The sequence below is a fragment of the Erythrolamprus reginae genome, chromosome 3, assembly GCF_031021105.1.
Source record: "Erythrolamprus reginae isolate rEryReg1 chromosome 3, rEryReg1.hap1, whole genome shotgun sequence".
Taxonomy (NCBI): domain Eukaryota; kingdom Metazoa; phylum Chordata; class Lepidosauria; order Squamata; family Dipsadidae; genus Erythrolamprus; species Erythrolamprus reginae.
The window spans coordinates 3166333-3180443 of NC_091952.1; the positions used below are offsets into that span (position 1 = coordinate 3166333).

The 14111-nt window shown below is 51.4% G+C and overlaps 1 protein-coding gene across 1 annotated transcript in view; it reads left to right on the forward strand.

Annotated features, from left to right (window-relative positions):
• Positions 1-12350, forward strand: part of PLAGL2 (PLAG1 like zinc finger 2) — a 15468-nt gene extending 3118 nt beyond the window's left edge. Inside the window, exons 2-3 of the mRNA XM_070744395.1 lie at positions 8747-9126; positions 10951-12350. Coding sequence (XP_070600496.1) covers positions 8867-9126; positions 10951-12166 — 1476 coding nt within the window. The 5' untranslated portion in view covers positions 8747-8866 and the 3' untranslated portion in view covers positions 12167-12350. The remainder of the gene's footprint in view (positions 1-8746; positions 9127-10950) is intronic.
• The last annotated feature ends 1761 nt before the right edge of the window (positions 12351-14111 follow it).

Below are 14111 nucleotides of genomic sequence, written 5' to 3' on the forward strand. Positions count from 1 at the left end.
TTTTCATAGTTACGACCTTCGTGATATCACTGATCATGTGAGCAAAATTCATGTGCTCGGCAAGTGACTCGTATTTACAACGGTCACAGTACTGTATTCCCACGGTCACGTGATCCCCTTTTGTGACCTGAGTCACTTAACAACTGTGCCACTACTTAACCACCTTGACAAGACAGGTGGTAAATTGGGGGGCAAAGCTCACTTAACAAATGTCTCGCTTAACGACAGCATTTTTGGCACTGTAAGTCGAGGACTATCTCTACATACATCTTCCACCTTTTTGAATGAGGGAAGTATCATCCCCCCCATTTGGGGATAACGGAAGCTCTGAGGAAAATTACCGGAGCTCGTATTTTTTGATGTTATGTGACCTTGTGGTGTTTGTTTGATTTACTTGGACCGGCTGCAACTGAATGAAAAGCTGCCATGTTTACTCACCAAATTCCTCAGCAGGTACACAAACATTGCGGGTTTCTGTGTGTGTGTACCACATACCACCTGCGTGCCTAGTTAGGAATTAAAATAAAGTTGAGCCAGTTCTCCTCCTTTCAATAAATACCAGATAGTCCTTGACTTACCCACGTTTCGCTTGGTGACCGTTTGGAGTTACGGTGTGTTCTGTCTGGGTGCCCCCAGACTTCAATACCAACTGAAAAAAGCAGCCAGACACGCTGGTAAAAAGCAAAGTCACTTTATATCTTTGAAAACAAACACAGAGAACAAAAACTGTTCTTACAAACTGGAATGCTATGAGGCTTCACAGAAGAGTCACGACGGCCAGATAATACAACAGGCTTCTTGCTGCCCCCCCCCCTGTAGATAATAAAACCCAGGCCTCCCCCAAGTTTTCAGCCTTCGAGGCCACAAACCAGAATCAGAGACGCCAACGATCGAAGCAAGGTCACAGAACTCCCAAAAGATAACTCTCCACAATACAGGAAGGGCGGGCCTGCCTTTTCAACCTTTCTGAGGAGAACCACACCCAAACCCAGCTGTTGCCTATTAGGGATGGAAATACCTGGCTAATTGTCCCCTTCTTTGTGCTGCCCTTCTCTGCCTCATATCTATGATGGCTTGTGCGTTCTCATCTAATGACTCCAGGCTACTCGCTGGGGAGAGCTCCCCCCCCCGGGGGTCTCAGGCTGTTCTCCCTCCTCTTCGTCCTGGCATTCCTCTTCCCCGTCTGCCTGGTCCTCCTCCTCCTCCTGTTCCTCGTCCTCCCCCTCTGAGCATGGAGCCGGCAGAGTTCCAGCCGTTCCCTGAGGAGCCTCAGACTGAATCACAACACGGTGATGCTGGAAAAAAAAAAGTTCTGACCACTTTTCACACTATTGTTGCAGCATCCCCATGGTCTTGTGGTTTATTTATTTTATTTATTTATTTATTATTTATTTATTACTTAGATTTGTATGCCGCCCCTCTCCGAAGACTCGGGGCGGCTCACAACATGTAAAAAACAAATCATAAGCAATCAGATAAATTTAAAATATTTAAATATTTAAAAAACCCCATATGCTAACAGTCACACACACAGACATACCATGCATAAATTAAACGTGCCCAGGGGGAGATGTTTCAGTTCCCCCATGCCTGACGGCAAAGGTGGGTTTTAAGGAGTTTACGGAAGGCAGGAAGAGTAGGGGCAGTCCTAATCTCCGGGGGGAGTTGGTTCCAGAGGGCCGGGGCCGCCACAGAGAAGGCTCTTCCCCTGGGGCCCGCCAACCGACATTGTTTAGTTGACGGGACCCGGAGAAGGCCCACTCTGTGGGACCTAATCGGTCGCTGGGATTCGTGCGGCAGGAGGCGGTCTCGGAGATATTCTGGTCCGATGCCATGAAGGGCTTTAAAGGTCATAACCAACACTTTGAATTGTGACCGGAAATTGATCGGCAACCAATGCAGACTGCGGAGTGATGGTGAAACATGGGCATACCTAGGTAGGCCCATGACTGCTCTCGCAGCTGCATTTTGCACGATCTGAAGTTTCCGAACACTTTTCAAAGGTAGCCCCATGTAGAGAGCATTACAGTAGTCGAACCTCGAGGTGATGAGGGCATGAGTGACTGTGAGCAATGAGTCCCGGTCCAGATAGGGCCGCAACTGGTGCACCAGGCGAACCTGGGCAAACGCCCCCCTCGCCACAGCTGAAAGATGTTGTTCTAATGTGAGCTGTGGATCGAGGAGGACGCCCAAGTTGCGGACCCTCTCCGAGGGGGTCAATAATTCCCCCCCCAGGGTGATGGACGGACAGATGGGATTGTCCTTGGGAGGCAGAACCCACAGCCACTCCGTCTTATCCGGGTTGAGCTTGAGTCTGTTGACACCCATCCAGGCCCCAACAGCCTCCAGGCACCGGCACATCACTTCCACCGCTTCGTTGACTGGGCATGGGGTGGAGATGTAAAGCTGGGTATCATCCGCATATTGATGATACCTCACCCCATGTCCTTGGATGATCTCGCCCAGCGGTTTCATGTAGATGTTGAATAGCAGGGGGGAGAGGACCGACCCCTGAGGTACCCCACAAGGGAGAAACCTAGGAGTCGACCTCTGGCCCCCCACTAACACCGACTGCGACCGGCCAGAGAGGTAGGAAGAGAACCACTGAAGGACAGTGCCTCCCACTCCCAACCCCTCCAGCCGGTGCAGAAGGATACCATGGTCGATGGTATCGAAAGCCGCTGAGAGGTCAAGGAGCACCAGGACAGAGGATAAACCCCTGTCCCGGGCCCGCCAGAGATCATCCATCAACGCGACCAAAGCGGTTTCCGTGCTGTAACCGGCCCTGAAACCCGACTGCTGGGGACCTAGATAATCGGCTTCTTCCAAGGACCGCTGGAGCTGGAGTGCCACCACCTTCTCAACAACCTTCCCCATAAAGGGAAGGTTGGAGACTGGACGATAGTTGTTAAGTACGGCTGGGTCCAGGGAGGGCTTCTTGAGGAGGGGGCGCACAAGCGCTTCTTTATAGAGTGATGGAAAAACTCCCCTCCCCAAGGAAGCGTTGGTAATCTCCTGGGCCCAGCTCCGTGTCACCTCCCTGCTGGCCGAAACCAACCAGGAGGGACACGGATCCAGTAAACAGGTGGCGGAACTCACAGCTCCAATGGCCTTGTCCACTTCATCAGGTGTCACCAGATCAAACTCTTCCCAGACAGGTGGACAAGTACGTGCCCCAGTCACCTCGACTGACTCGTTGTCAGTCGACTCTGTTTTACAATTGGAGTCGAGGTCGGCCCGGATCTGAGCGACTTTATCAGCGAAAAACGTGTTAAACTCCTCGGCACTACTCTGCAAGGGCTCCCCAACTCCCCCCTGGTTAAGAAGGGAGCGGGTCACCCTAAACAGAGCGGCCGGGCGGGATTCCGCTGATGCAATCAAGGCGGCATGGTACGCGCATCTTGCCGCCTTGAGCGCCACTTTGTAAGTCTTAATAAAAGCTCTTACAAGTGTTCGATCGGATTCAGACCTACTCTTCCTCCATCGCTTCTCTAGACGTCTCTTTTGGCGTTTCAACTCCCGGAGCTCCTCGTTGAACCATGGGGCTCTACGGGGTCTAGCGCCATGGAGAGGTCGCAAAGGCGCAATCCGGTCAAGAGCCCCCGCTGCAGCCCTGTTCCAGGCCTCCGCGAGAGACTCCGCCGAACTGTGGACGAGTGCCTCTGGAATAACCCCAAGCGCCGTCTGAAAGCCCTCTGGGTCCATCAGGCGCCTGGGGCGGAACATCTTCATTGGTTCCGCCTCCCTGCGGGGGAGGATTGGAGCCAGGAAGTCAAGCCGTAGTAGGAAATGGTCTGACCATGACAAAGGCAACACTTCTAAGCCCCTTAGTCTCAGACCATTACTCAATTGCTCGGAAAGGAATACCATGTCAGGTGCGTGCCCTCCCTCGTGAGTCGGACCCTGAACTACTTGAGTCAGGTCCACGGCTGTCATGGTGGCCATGAACTCCTGTGCCAACCCAGAGGTTTCGCCGAGTGACGGCAGATTGAAGTCCCCCAAGACAATAAGTCTGGGGAACTCTACCGCCAACCCGGCTACCTCCTCGAGTAGCACAGGCAGGGCTTTTGACACGCAGCTGGGAGGCAGGTACGTGAGGAATAAGCCCACCTGAACTCCTAAGTCCAACTTCATCAAGAGAGACTCGCAACCCGCTATTTCCGGAGCAATGAGTCTACGCAGGCAAAGGCTCTCCCTGGCTACAATAGCCACTCCTCCCCCCCTCCCCTGGGGTCGCGGTTGATGCCATATCTGAAACCCGGCTGGGCAAATTTCAGAGAGAGGAACACCTCCCTCCGGGCCCAGCCAGGTTTCAGTAATACATGCCAGGTCGGCCTCCTCATCCAGGATCAAATCCCGGATGAGGAGAGCTTTATTAACCACCGACCTGGCATTCAACAGCAGCAACCTGAGCCCAGGGCCAGAGTTACACTCATCACCAGTACCCAAGGTTGGGCTCACAGAGCCAGAACAGGGGACCGTTATTAAGCAACGGTCCCTCGTTCCCCTGGAACGGCTAACTCTGTGGCCCCCGCCATATCTGCCTCTCCCCAGCAACACTGGAATATTCCGACCCTCTGCCACCCCAGAGATCGGTGCCCCTCCCTCTCCCGTCTCCCGGGCGTCAGGTGGGCCAAATCTATCATTCACACTACTATCAATCAACTCATCCATACTATAACCCCCCCCACCCCCACCCACCCAGTCATACCAGTCATTCCATTCATACCCATAAGTATACGTACCCCAGTCACTCATTATATAAAACCCCAATTATGTTAAAAACAATTAAATTGATAGCAATATAAAAATAGCAATTAAAAACAATATTAATATTAAAACACTATTAAAAAACTGAATAAAAATAACAATAAAAATACAGAGAATACAAACATAGGTAATAATGAATAGTTCAATTCGCTTAGGAAATCCGGTCAGCAGCAACTAATAAAGTGCTAAAGTTCTCAAAGTGCCAAGTTTCCCAAAGTGTCAAGTTTTTCAAGTGCCAAGTTTTTCAAAGTGCCAAGTTCCTCAAAAGTGCCAATTTTCTCAAAGTGCCAAGTTCTCAGGGGCAGAGGTTATTCAAAAATCAGGGATCATTCATCATCTCTCTCTCTCCCCCCCTTCCAGGATAGGGAGGGGGGCGTCCATGTCTGTAAAACTCTCCCACCACCAGACCTTGATCTACCAGTCCTCCTCCCTTGGTCTCCTTTCAATCTCCTCTCTCCTATTGCAATGGTCGGTCCTCCGTCCGCCAGGTCTTCTCCAGCGCCGAGCGCACCCACCTCACAGCTGCTCGGCGTCTCGGTCTGCCTGGCTGTCAAGTTCGCTCGCTCCACAGCGGCCGCCATCTTCCGAGCCCCAGCTGATCGAGGCTCCCAGTTCTCAACTCTCCCACAGCAAAACCAAGGAGGGGACGCCACACAGGAACCGGACACCGAGACAAGGAACTTCCAACTCACTAAACATGCACACAGGCATTCAAACCAATTCAAAATCACCTATATTATTGTTGTTATCACCGTAGTCCAGCGGAGCAGCGGCATCCCTCCTTCATTCCCACTGCTCCGCCGGAACCGGAAAAGGAAAAGAAAAAACCGCCAGCAGCCCCCTCCGGTCCTCAGCTGAGCAGGAGTCCTTGGGAGACGCCCAGGTCGCAGCGGCTCTCACCCGCCCCCACGCTGAGCGTTTTTAGATGGTCCTCGGCGTTTCTGGCGTCTTGGGAGGTTTTAAATAGCCGCCAGCAGCCCCCTCCGGTCCTCAGCTGGGCAGGAGTCCTTGGGAGACGCCCAGGTCGCAGCGGCTCTCACCCGCCCCCACGCTGAGCGTTTTTAGATGGTCCTCGGCGTTTCTGGCGTCTTGGGAGGTTTTAAATAGCCGCCAGCAGCCCCCTCCGGTCCTCAGCTGGGCAGGAGTCCTTGGGAGACGCCCAGGTCGCAGCGGCTCTCACCCGCCCCCACGCTGAGCGTTTTTAGATGGTCCTCGGCGTTTCTGGCGTCTTGGGAGGTTTTAAATAGCCGCCAGCAGCCCCCTCCGGTCCTCAGCTGGGCAGGAGTCCTTGGGAGACGCCCAGGTCGCAGCGGCTCTCACCCGCCCCCACGCTGAGCGTTTTTAGATGGTCCTTTGGGTGCGTGGGAAATGACTCGCATTTACCTTTGGGTGCGTGGGAAATGACTCGCATTTACGACGCTTGCTTTGCGACCTTAATTTGGGAAGCCAGATTCCTTAACGCCCATGTTACTAATTTAACAACTGGAGTGAATCGCTTAACAAAAGTGCCCAGAAGAGTTGTAAAATGGGGCGAGACTCCCCTAGCAAATTTTTCTCACCAGGCAATATAAACTTGGGGCTCAATTGTGGTCATAAATTGAGGACTAACTGAAATGTCTGAGGAGCATATTTTACAAATTGTGGCTGTTCTCGCAAAGTATAGCACAGTGTTTCCCAACCGTGGCAACTTGAAGATATTTGGACTTCAACTCCCAGAATTCCCCAGCCAGAATTCTGGGAATTGAAGTCCAGATATTTTCAAGTTGCCATGGTTGGGAAACACTGGTATAACAGTTGCGACTGTATTCGGAACACAGAAGAGGCCATTTTACTATTTACGTAAATTTACGACCCCAACATTCTAGCCACTGTACCACCGCAGTTCATAAAGTTCATAAAATTAATTTTAACAACCGGGTTACTTGAGCTGCAGTTGTGGAATAATTAGAGTGTAGTACTGCAGGTTACTTTTGCTGACTGCCAGCTGCCTGCAATTTGGCAGTTCAAATCTCACTAGGCTCAAGGTTGACTCAGCCTTCTGTTGTTCCTAGGTTGGTAAAATGAGGACCCAGATTGTTGGGGGCAAGAGACTGACTCTGAAAACAGCTTAGAGAGGGCTGTAAAAGCACTGTGAAGTGGGATAGAAGTCTTAAGTACGAGGGTTATGTGGAAAGTAAGGTTGCGGAGCACGTAGCTCTCATGGGGAATGTTTGCAGGAGAAGTTGGTGTCATTATCGTGTAGCGGGAAGCCAGCGGAAGAGAACAAGCAGTGCCAGGGGTCAGTAGATCATCGACAGGCGTTGTGGGGAAGGTTAGAGATGAGTGTCCCCATTCCGTTTCCCTCCAAGGGCGAAGTGCACGCTGTCATACGCTACCTGAATGCTAAGGTTGTATGACTGTTTTTAATAGGGGTCTTTTAAAACTTTTTTTAACATTGGATTTGTATTGATTGATTGATGTTTTATTTGTTGTGAGCCGCTCCGAGTCCTCGGAGAGGGGCAGCATACAAATCTAAATAATAATAATAATAATAATAATAATAATAATAATAATAATAATAATAATAATGGCAGGAACGCTTCTACGATGGGGGCCCAAGATGCTTCCCGAAGTGCACAAAATCCACAGAGTCAATGCCACCCGAGAAACTTCAATCAAGGCAGTGGTGCAGTCCAAAAAAATTCAAAACTCAGCAATCGGCAAGAAAAATCTTGGGCCCCCATCGCAGCAGCGTTCCTGCCCTTCGCATTCAGGTAGCGCATTACAACGTGCACTTCACCCTTGGAGGGAAACGGAATGAGGGCGCTCATCTCTAACCTTCCGCACAAGGTCAGTCCATGATCTACTGACCTCTGGCACTGCTCCTTCTCTTCTGCTGGCTTCCCGCTACACGGTAGTAATAACCCACCCCGAGTCCTTGGAGAGGGGCGGCATACAAATCTAAATAATGAATAAATAACAGCTTCCCCCGTGAACATTCCCTGCGAGAGCTATGACGTGCCTTATAACCTTACTTTCCGGATAAACCTTGTACTCTTGCTATTAGCAACATTATTATTATTATTATTATTATTATTATTATTATTATTATTATTGTATTATTATTATTAATTGGATTTGTAACTTTAGTAACAACTATAGTAAGAAAGCTCATAAAATGTGCCAAGACTCTTTAACGCTGAGTGTGTATGATTGTGTAGCAGATAAATTTTTTTATAACAATGTATTTTAAATTAGTTTTTTAAATTTTTTAACATTAGATTTGTATTTATATTGTATTGCTGTTATGTTGTGAGCCGCCCCGAGTCTTCGGAGAGGGGCAGCATACAAATCTAATAAATTATTATTATTATTACTACTACTACTACTACTACTACTACTATTACTTATTAAATTTGTTTATTTATTTATTTATTTATTAAATTTGTATGCCGCCCCTCCTTAGACTCGGAGCGGCTCACAACAGTAATAGAAAAAACAATGTACAATACAAATCTAATAATTAAAACTAAAAACCCATAATTTAAAAAAACATGCACACAACATACCATACATAAACAATATAGGCCTGGGGAAGTTATATCAGTTCCCCTATGCCTGACGGCAGAGGTGGGTTTTAAGGAGTTTACGAAAAGCAAGGAGGGTGAGGGCAGTTCTAATCTCAGGGGGGAGCTGGTTCCAGAGGGTCGGGGCCGCCACAGAGAAGGCTCTTCCCCCAGGACCCGCCAAACGACATTGTTTAGTTGATGGGACCCAGAGAAGGCCAACTCTGTGGGACTTAATCGGTCGCTGGGATTCATGCTGGGATTATTATTATTATTATTATTATTATTATTATTATTATTAGTAACAACCAAATTGCTCAGCAATGGAAATGTTTGGGCTCATGGTGATGAGTCAAGGACCGCCTGCATGAGACTGGTGACCCCTGTGTAGATTGTACATCATTATTTTTCTCCCCCTTTGCTCCTGCCAGGATCTCGACTGAGGGTTTGTGGGTTTTTTTGCAAAGACTTGGTGGATGCAACTGGACCAGTGAGATGCCCGCGGGCAGCCATTCTCCTCGGTGCGGCCCTCCTCGGATGCCAGGCCTGCCATGACAGCGTTCTTTACCAGTGTTCCCAATTGGATTCAAGATGCCAAGCAGGAAGAGGAGGAGGAGGAGGTGGGCTGGAAACTAGTGGCCAGACCCAAAGCCCAAAGAGAGAGCGAGTGCCCAGGGAGGTGCCAGTATGAGCTGACCGAAGCAGCCTTCCCTGGTGTGGAGAAGCTGAGAGCCAGCCCGGAAGTGAGGCCCTACTGCTGCCCTCAGCTCCACTGTGGCAAGGCCTTCGCCTCCAAGTACAAGCTCTACAGGTAAGGCTTTTATTTATTGATTAGATTAGATTAGATTAGTATGCCGCCCCTCTCTGTAGACTCGGGGCAGCTCACAACAGCAATAGAACAATTCATAACAATGGGTGCAGTACTGCAAGCGACTTCTGCTGCTCACCGGCTGCCTGCAGTTTGGTAGATCAAATCTCACCAGGCTCAAGGTTGACTCAGCCTTCCATCCTTCCGAGGTGGGTCAGATGAAGACCCAGATTGTTGGGGGCAAGAGGCTGACTCTCTGTAAACCGCTTAGAGAGGGCTGTCAAAACACCATGAAACGGTATATAAGTCTAAATGCTAATGCTAAATACTATTGACTTTTCGCAATTGGTGTGTTTCGCAGCAGGGTGGCAGCTAATTCCTGAAGCTCATCTTGGCCTGGTTTTATAGTCACTTGGTTGAGTTCGGCAGCTATATGAATGAATGAATGAATGAATGAATGAATGAACTATGTGTATGGTTAGGAGCAGAACAAACAGTTGCAATCTTTGTTGCTTTTTGTGGGCTCCTTAGTGCTCTCTGAGCTTGGTTGCTTTCTTGAACACACGTCATTACCTAATTGGATAACAAGATCAGCTCTAGATGTGAGAGATCAAACCCTCCTCCCTTCTGGAACTGATGAGGTTAACCTACTTGGGTCATGAACCATCTGCAAGAAAAGCACCAACATCAAAAAGGATGAAGGAGTTCATAAGCTTTCTTTCTTTCTTTCTTTCTTTTTTTTTCTTTCTTTTTTCTTTCTTTTTTCTTTCTTTTCTTTCTATCTCTCTCTCTCCCTTCTTTTCATTTCTTTCTCTCTCTCTTTATCTCCCTTCCTTCCTTCTCTTTCTTTCTTTCTTTTCTTTTTCTCTCTCTCTCCCTTCCTTCTCTTTCTCTCTCTCTCTCTCTCTTTATCTCCCTTTCTTTCTTTCTTTCTTTCTTTCTTTCTTTTGTAAAACAATATATGTCTAAGTGCTATTGCTATTCCTTCCTTCCTTCCTTCCTTCCTTTTCCTTCTTTTCTTTCTCCCCCCCCCTCTCTCTCCTTCTTTTCAAACCCCACTCCCTTCTAGCATTGATGATGCTCTCTAGCCGGGTCATGAAGTGTCTGCAATTTAATTTAATTTAATTTATTCAACCATAATACAGTAGTACAATAATAAAAAGTCGGACATCAACAGTAGATTAAAAACCCCTTATAACCCTAATGAAGCCATTATAAAAACCCCCAAAATCAATCTAACAAACATACATAGCATGCAAACATAATTTGGGCATCTCTCATGTTAGAGTTCACAGCCCCCAGGCCTGTTGACAAAGCCAGCCCTTAATAGCTTTTTGAAAAGCCAGTAGAGGGGAGGAGTGCCAGCATCCGGGGGGCGGGGGGAGTTGGTTCCATAGAGCTGGGGTCCCGCCAACCTACATTGCTTAATCAAGGGGACCTGGAGGAGGCCGATCCTGTTGCGATCTAATAGGCCTCTGGGAAGCATGTGGTCCCGTAAAAAAAAAGGCAGCCAAGCTCATACACCCTGAAGGACCCCTTCCTCCTTCCTCTTTCCCTCCCCCCCTCCTCCTCCCCCTCTTCTTCATTTAGAATAGAATAGAACTGGGAAGGACCTTGGAGCTCTCTCCTGGAGGTCTTCCAGCCCAGCTCAGGCAGGAGACCCTTGTCCCTGTATCAGCCAGGATTCCTCAGACCCTCCTCTTCCTCCTCCTCTTCCTCTTTCCTTTTCCTCCTCCTTCCCCCCTCCCCCCTTTTTATTCTGCTCCACTCCACAGAGTTACAAACGTTCTCTTTGTTTCTCTCCCCCCCCCCCCCCCGCTTGAAAAGGCACCTAGCCACCCACTCGGCCCAGAAGCCCCACCAATGCATGTACTGTGAGAAGATGTTCCACCGGAAGGACCACCTGCGCAACCACCTCCAGACCCACGACCCCAACAAGGAGGCCCTCCACTGCCCCGAGTGCGGCAAGAACTACAACACCAAGCTGGGCTACCGCCGCCACCTGGCCATGCACGCGGCCGCCAGCGGGGACCTGAGCTGCAAGGTCTGCTTGCAGGCCTTCGAGAGCACCCAGGCCCTGCTGGAGCACCTGAAGGCCCACTCCCGCCGGCCCTCGGGCGGGGGCGCCAAGGAGAAGAAGCACCCCTGCGACCACTGCGACCGGCGCTTCTACACCCGCAAGGACGTCCGGCGCCACTTGGTGGTCCACACGGGGCGGAAGGACTTCCTCTGCCAGTACTGCGCCCAGCGCTTCGGCCGCAAGGACCACTTGACCCGCCACGTGAAGAAGAGCCACTCGCAGGAGCTGCTGAAGATCAAGGCGGAGCCAGCGGACATGCTGGGCCTGCTCAGCTGCGGCTCGGCTGTCTCCGTGAAGGAGGAGCTCAGCCCCGTCCTCTGCATGGCCTCCCGGGAGGTGATGGGCGGCAAGGGCTTCCCGGGCATGCTGCCCATGGGCATGTACGGGGCCCACGTCCCGGCCGTGCCCGGCTCAGGGATGCCCCCTTCCTTGGTCCCCCACCCTCTCCCCATGGGGATGAGCTACCCGCTGGAGCCCTCCTCCCCTCCGCAGCCTCCCCCGAAGTACCAGCTCGGATCTACCTCATACTTCCCGGACAAAATCCCCAAAGTCGAGATGGACAGCTGTCTGGCCGAGCTGCCCGGGGGCCTCTCCCTCATGGCCGGCGAAGCTTCCTCCTGCGCTTCCCCTCCTCAGCCCACCAGCCTGGAGGAGACCCTCCTCTCCAAGAGCCCGGCTCTGCTCTCGGAAGCCCTCTGTGCTGCTAACATGGACTTCTCCCACCTCCTGGGCTTCCTGCCCTTGAACCTGCCCTCCTGCAACCCCCCCGTCTCCTCGGGGGGCCTAGTGATGGGTTATTCCCAGGGAGAAGCCCAGTCCCTGCTGGCTACTCTGCCGCCCCAGGAGCCTTCCTCCGGAGCCGGGGCCTCGCTCGGCTTCGGGGCGCTGCACCCGTTGCCCTCGGTCTTCTCCCCGGGCTTGGGGGCCACCACTTTGCCACGTTTCCACCAAGCATTCCAGTGAGGAGAGAGACGGAAAGCAGAGCTTCTTCTCGGGGCTTTTGGAGGTGGATGCGAGGGACCTTCGACGCGCTTCGTTGTCTTTCCAGTTTTTAAAAAAAGAGCTCGAGGGAGGATTGGAACTGCGTGCGTCCCAGTCCTGGACAGGGAAAGTAGGTTGCAGTGAATAGAATTTCAGGTATTCTCTCTCTCTCTCTCTCTCTGTTTCTATTTTATTTTTATTTTTTCCCTTTCTACGTTGTTTGGTCACCGGGAACCTCGCGGGAGTTTTCTCAGCCTCCCTCCACCGACCGCTGAAGTCGAGGCCAGGTCCAGATCCAACGCGCCTCCTGCAGTTTTTGTCTCTTCCCTCGGTCCCTGCGGCAGGAAATTCCCTTTCCCCTCCCCTCTCCCCCATTCACGACTTCTTCCGGCGCCAGCGATTCTCCTGCCTGTACAAACCCGAGACTCTTCCTCCTCCGGAGCCGTTTCCCAACCAACGAATTCCTGCAGGATCACGTTTTCCTTCCCACCGACCCCCACTATGACGAATCAGGTGGTGTCCCAGACGCCGTTCGGGCTCTCGGGCACAGCGAAGGCACTGTTTACACTGCGAAATCGGCTCGCTCCGGTTTCACCTCACTACTACTACTACTATTACTACTAGGAGTAACTTCTTCTTCCATATCTTCCCCTGTGGGGAAATCCAACTGACTGGGAAGAGTTTCCGCTTCTGCCAATTTAGTTTAGCGCCCTGGAGGGTTTTGGGGGTTTGTTTCTCTCTCTCTCTCTCTCTCCCAGATCTCTCAGCAGGTCCGAAGGGTCCTCCTGTCCGAACAAGGGCAGGCTCACTGTGATTTTCTCGCCCGTGGGGGTGGCTTTGAGAGGTTTCCCCAAGAGATGTGAGGGTCGAGCAATAGTAGCCACCCCTCCGTGGTCTCCTCCTTAAAGACTTACTGATCAGGAGCAAGGCCCATCGTCCTGTCCCCGCCCTTTCTGGATAGACAGTGAGTGTGCAAATCACCTTTTCACCAGCAGCGCCCATTCCCCCTGAGCCCCACCCACAACACGAGCGCGCCAACCTTGCAGGGAGGAATTGTGGGGAGGACCCAGCAGAGGTGAGGAGGCAGGGGAGAGGCCCATAACCTTTTTTGGGGGGTGGCTGAGCGGGGAGTGTAACAAACAGCCCCTTATTTTCCTGCCCTGCAAGGTCGGTTTGCCTCCACAGCCCCGATGCTCCCTTCTGTCTCCCCGCAAGGCGCCTCACAGAGCCTCCTCAGTGTGAACTCTACACACTAGTCCGGGGATGGCAATGGTGGCTCTTCTATGACAGTGTGTGTTTCCCAACCTTGGCAACTTGAAAATATTTGGACTTCAACTCCCAGAATTCCCCAGCCAGCGAATGCTGGCTGGGGACTTCTGGGAGTTGAAGTCCATATATCAAGTTGCCAAGGTTGGTAAACACTGTTCTATGACATGCAGACTTCAACTCCCAGAATTCCTGCACTAGCAGGATGGGCTCTGGAATTCTGGGAGTTGAAGTCCACCAGTCATAGAAGAGCCCACTTGGCCTCTCCCTGCACTAGCCAAACGAAAGCCGTGGCCCACAACCTTTGCTTCCGTCAAGGCTGCAGAGAGGCCCGCTTGGCTGACCAGGGTTGCCAGTGACGGGAGAGTTGGACACGTGGTTGAAACAGGCCGAGATCAAAATCGCCTAGTGCTCTCCCCATATTGCAGAGTTCCCTGAACTTTCTGGCTTTGTGGGCCCGGCGGGGAGGGGAGGAATAGAGAGGATTGGTTCCACACCCGAGTAGCTGGCATGTGTGCACCGCAGGTCCATTTGCACGGGTAGCAGTCAGGCGTGCCCGCTGCTTGCAAAAAATGAAGCCTGCACACAAACACGCGTCCGCCCACTGCTTACAGGAGCAGGTGTATTCACATGCGCTCAACCCGCTGGTTCTCAATGGCTC